The 5,405-nt window shown below is 37.9% G+C and overlaps 1 protein-coding gene across 1 annotated transcript; it reads left to right on the forward strand.

Moving 5' to 3' along the window:
- The first annotated feature begins 642 nt into the window (after positions 1–642).
- Positions 643–5,335, forward strand: LAMP2 (lysosomal-associated membrane protein 2). The gene is made up of 7 exons (XM_009701855.1): positions 643–755; positions 1,264–1,477; positions 2,113–2,274; positions 3,072–3,289; positions 3,823–3,942; positions 4,208–4,286; positions 5,112–5,335. Exons 1-7 carry the CDS (start codon positions 711–713, stop codon positions 5,333–5,335), a joined length of 1,062 nt encoding a protein of 353 aa, XP_009700157.1. The 5' UTR covers positions 643–710.
- The last annotated feature ends 70 nt before the right edge of the window (positions 5,336–5,405 follow it).

Raw genomic sequence — 5,405 nt, forward strand, 5'->3', positions numbered from 1 at the left:
CGCTGCCAGGCGGTTGGTTACCTGGGCATGTGGGTCTTGTCAGCCCTCCTCACCAGCGGGCGGCTCGGAGCGGTGGGGCCCAACCGTCACAGCAATGCACATCAAAACTGACCGTGGGGAAGTGCCTCTTGAGATTCACTGCGTTGAAAATCCAACAACTATAAAAAGTTCCCTAAAAATGTGAAGGGAGTTTAGCATTTATGTCTTTTTGAGCCAGAAATTGTGGAAACACAGTGAAGGCACCCAGATCTCACCACTTAGAGATCAACTTGAGTCGTACCAGTGATGAAACAGATAAGATAATAGGAAGACACTGGTCTACAAGCCATACATCATTTAAGTGCTGTGTTCATGCACTTCAATTTGTCACCAGAAAACTAATGCTTGCTTAGATTATTAGTCTTTGTCAGGTAAATAGCCTATAGAACATTCTCTCAATTTTTATCGAGCTTCGGTAACTCCGTGGTATGCTTCCTAGTTCTAATACTTTTTAGAAATTTAGCTATTCTTTCAGCATCTGGCAAATTGAATCAAGTCCTGAAACAGTTTACTACTTTGTAATGAGCTGTCCTCTTAACTGGTTCTAGAAAATTAAGTAAAAGCAATGTCTCAATAGCTAATAATCATATCTTATAGTTTTTTTCCAGTCCTATGCAGTGGAAGTAGATGTAAAGGATGCCTCTAATGCTACATGCCTGTATGCAAAATGGATGATGAGATTCTTGATAAACTATGAAACAAACAGTAGTGGTTATGTAAGTATTTGGAGGTAACTTTTGTGCAGAACTGTATTTTATCCTGGGTAAAAGTTTAAGTATACTGTTTTACCTAGGGTGTTTCAGTTTTTACTTTTTTTAACTAAGTCAGTTGTTGACGGTATTTCTAAATATTCACTTTAAAACAAAGCATGAGTTCTTTATTAATAATGCCAATAATCGAAAGTTCCTATTGCACTTACTTAACAAACTTAGTGGGTTTTGTGTATCAGTGTAGTAATGTTCTTAGCCCAAATAGTCAATGTAAATTGCAGCTCAGCACAGTCAAGGTTTATAGCCAAGTTAGATTTGTGCTTTTGTACTTGAAACTGGTATGGCTCCTTTTGAAGTCAGATGTCAGGGAGCCTTTTTCATAATTTTGTAGAATAACCTAAAATAAACTCACTAATCTTGTGCAAAGTTCCGTCTAACTCCAGCAGGTTTATAGCGTTGTCATGGGTAAGAACTGCTATCTGTGAAAACATTTAAAATTACCCTTTTCTTCTAGCAAAACACAACCTTGAATTTGTCATCCAATGTGACACACAGTGGAAGCATCTGTGGCAATGACACACAAGCTGCCCTTCTGGCAGTACAGTTTGGAGAAGGTCACTCTTGGAGCGTTAACTTTACGAAAACCAACGAAACTTACCAAGGGGACTTTATCACGTTTACCTACAACACCAATGATAGTGCTGTATTTCCTGATGCTAAAAGACAAGGTAATGTTCAGTGCAGAATCCTACTTACAAAACAATCTCAGCCACAAGTGTCAGATCTTGTGTACCTGACCTTGGTTGGCTTTTTCAAAGTTAGAAGGACTAATAGTGTATCTAATGACTTCTGTGCCATATTCTGCCTAACTTGTTCATCATACCTGCCTACTGGATAAGAATACTGACTAGTTAGCTTCACTGAATGTATAATTCCTTTAAGTGGAACGGAAGGGGAAGGTTGACTGAACAGCATTTATCGCTGAGGTGCTGCTAGTAGACAACAGGCATACGGAAGATTCATTTTAGTGTGCACTACTTGACTTTCCACCTAGGAAAGCGATACAGTGTTAGGCTTTCCATGTACTAATACCTACTGATAATAGGATTTTATTTTTTTTTTCCTTAAAGAAAAATTTAAGTAAAAGGGTTTGCGTTTCTAGTGGCTTGTCTAGTTCTGGAAGCTTGGTTACTTCTCTGCATTACTTAGCGCTTCAAGCCAGGACACCCAGGTGGAATATTCAGGAGAGGTTAGGATTGTTGATTAATTATCTCTTTGTCTTATGGAATTATATAAAAAGTAATACTAGCTATAAATGTTCTTGTAGTTCATGAGGCATTAAAATATTTGTGCTTATTTGTAGGACCAGTTACTGTTGTTGTAAAGGATACCATGCCTCCAGTTCAACTGAATAATGTCTTTGTGTGTCATAATACTGACTTTTTTGAAGCAGAAAACGTAACACAGATTTTCTGGAATGTTACTGTGCAGGCTTTTGTTCAGAATGGCACAATCGGTAAAAAAGGTGAGCATTTCAATTTGTGAATGAGCTTTTTTGTATTGCTCCTTAGTGCAGGGAACAAACTCCCATGATAAAAAAAAAAATCCACCAGTTCTAAGATGTGCTGTGTTGAATAGTATTAATGTAAATATCCTTTAGGACATCTTTCCTTGTTCCTGGAAAAATAGATTAGTAGAACAGATTTAGTAGTATGTAGTAATGTAAATTGGTCCCATGCTAAGGTGGTAGTCTAATAAAGTGTGTATTCTAGTAATTAGAGTATTAGAAATAGGCGTGTAAGAAGTACTGTTGCTGACTAGATCGTTTGAGTTTCAAGGTTTTTAAATGATTGCCTTCCATTTTCGGTGGTAACCTCTGCTTTTTTATTTAAATAGTCCAGAGCCTGTTGTTTCATCTTGTAGCTCAGCTACTCAAAAGAGATGAGCAGGTCATCCTACTACATATAGCTTAATAGGATTGCTTACTTTGTCTACAGCAAATACATATCATACTTTTATAACCACTTATCTATCTTGGTCCACGTGTTTCACTTCTGTGTGTTGGAGGTAAGTAGTACTGCATATGCTACATGGATTTAAAACTGTGGGCATTACAGAATTTGTGAGAATAAGCAGTAGCTGTAAACTGTTTGGAAAAGTGTGCCATAGTGCTGAGTTTGAGACTTCTGACTTGGTGATTAGCAGACTCCCAGTGAGCCTAGATTTCAACAGAGAAATTAGTAACTGTATTGAACTGACCTCAAAGTCGTAAGACTTTAATAAAATTTCAGCACTGAAGTGATGGTTAAAATTTCTTTTCAGAGTCTAGATGTCGTGCTGATACACCTACTTCTGCACCTACTGTTCCGCCTACTATTGCCAACGTAACTACTGCATCTACCACCACGTTATCACCTGCTCCAACCACTGCTCCCAAACCTGTGGAGAATCCAGACACAGGAAACTATTCTCTTAAAAGTGGAAATAAAACTTGTCTTCTGGCTACTGTGGGGCTGCAGCTGAATGTTTCCCAAGACAAGGTGCTTCTCTTCTGTTTTTAGAAGAGTAGAAAGGTTGCTGTAGTTAATTGGTATGAAATGTGATTGCAGGGTATTTGCTTTATACACTGCTGGCTGTCCAGAACTGCTTCTAGGTATTGTACATAGCACCTCTCTGACATCAGCATAGTTTTGTGGCATAATATCTAGCTTCAAAACCTCATGTGAATTCAATGTAACTCATTACTGGGAATACCTCTAACATCATTAAGAGCCTGGAACTTTCTTAGCTTTTCAGGCTGTTGCTCCCTGCAGATACTGTCTTTCCCCACAGAGGGAGCCCAAGCTAACCATTTCTGTTAGGTCCACAAAACAAGAATTCACTAGGCAATTTATTTGCTTCAGTATTACAAGCATGTAGACTTAACTCAAGTAGCCTTGGTTCGATAGTAGCCAGGCTCAATCTTCCTGCTGTCATTTTCATGACAAGCTCTTCTAGCCTAAGACTGCTGCTGACTGTAACAATATATTCCTAATGGCAGCTGGTTGTTTGACGTGGTATGTCTGTATTTCAGCCTCATCTGATCAACATCAATCCAAAGACAACTAGCGCAGATGGTGAATGTGGTAACACGACGGCTACTCTGAAATTGAATGATGGAAATAGCACGTTGATTGCTTTCACATTTGTTGTTGTAAGTAACTTCTTTAAACTAAGTTTCCACTTTATCAGCATTGCATGATGATCACTCATAGTAAAATCCTTCTGTCACTTGCTGATGGTAGGCTGTTCCCATATAGGAAGTGGAACTGGCTAGCTGACTGCCTCAAGACAAATGGAGAATTGGGTTAAAGTTGTAGAAAATGTAAGACTGTGGTAAATGTGTTAGCCTTTGTAAAGCATATGTTCTTACAAATGCAGAATTGCACACTGACAGTTGATTCTTGCTTCTTAAACAGAAAAATACAAGTGCAAGTGTACAAAAATTTTATCTGAAAGAAGTGAATGTTACACTACTCAACCGTCTGAATGGTTCTGGTAAGAAATAATATCTGCCTTGAAGCAAGTGTAAGCTTTTATTCAATGTCTGTATTTATCAAATACTTCTGACTTTTTTTTCAATGCTCTTCATGCTTACTGTTACTTCACACTTTAAGTCTTTAAGTTGGTAGGAACAAAAGTAATAAGCAGAAATTGCTATAAGAGTTACTTTAAACAGCAGTGTGGGATCATTCTATTTCCCTGAAACTTCTACTAATGAGGTCTCTTACTTTGTCAGTAACATATACAAAGAGGGCTTCTTTATAACTGTTTTCAGTAACATAATTTTTTGAGGTGTGAAATACAGTTGTGCCAACTTGGAAACTTCTTGTTTTTCCTAAACCAGCTGCTATCTTCTTTGAAGATGCTGCAGTATCTTCCAGCCACTTCTACTTAACTCTCGCTGGAAAGAGACCAGTTCTTCAAAAACCAAAGCATATGTTTTTCAAATCAAAAGCACAGGTTGTGGGTTTTTTTTTTTTGAAGTTTCTTGTCACAACTGCTGCAGTTAAAAGGTCACTAAAGCTAAAATGCTCGCAACTCTGCAATGTTGGGATGAGTGGAGGTACAAGGAAAGCCTAATGTCATGCCTATACAGAGGCTAGGTTACTGGTAAGTACTGTAATAACCTCAGTACCTCACTTTTTTTGGTTAAGCAGATCAATCACACTTCAGACTACCTTGTTTTTCAGAGTAGTCAGTGTTGAACAGTTGACTCCCCTAGATTCAGCTCCTTAGTCTTACGATTGTATTAGCAATGCGCTTGCATTTAAAGAAGGTGTGCAAATTTCCTTTCTTTTTTTTTTCCCCTTCTTTGTTTAGTCATTTCAAATGCAGATAACAACAATTTCAGTAAGTGGGATGCTTTCCTTGGTAGTTCTTATATGTGCCGAAAAGAGCAAACTCTTGAGATTAATGAACATCTTCAAATACATACTTTTAATCTATGGATTCAGCCATTCCTTGTGAAGGCAAATAAGTTCTCTACAGGTAAGAGTTCTGTTTCTGTTAATTCTTGCAAAGCTTGCAAAATTCTTACTTGCTAAAAAGCACCAGCGTTTGCCACAAGCACTTTATTTTTGAAGCTCTTGTTCCATTGTTTGAGTTTGTCTTTTT

The sequence above is a fragment of the Cariama cristata genome, unplaced genomic scaffold (genome assembly GCF_000690535.1).
Source record: "Cariama cristata isolate BGI_N322 unplaced genomic scaffold, ASM69053v1 Scaffold43656, whole genome shotgun sequence".
NCBI classification, from domain to species: domain Eukaryota; kingdom Metazoa; phylum Chordata; class Aves; order Cariamiformes; family Cariamidae; genus Cariama; species Cariama cristata.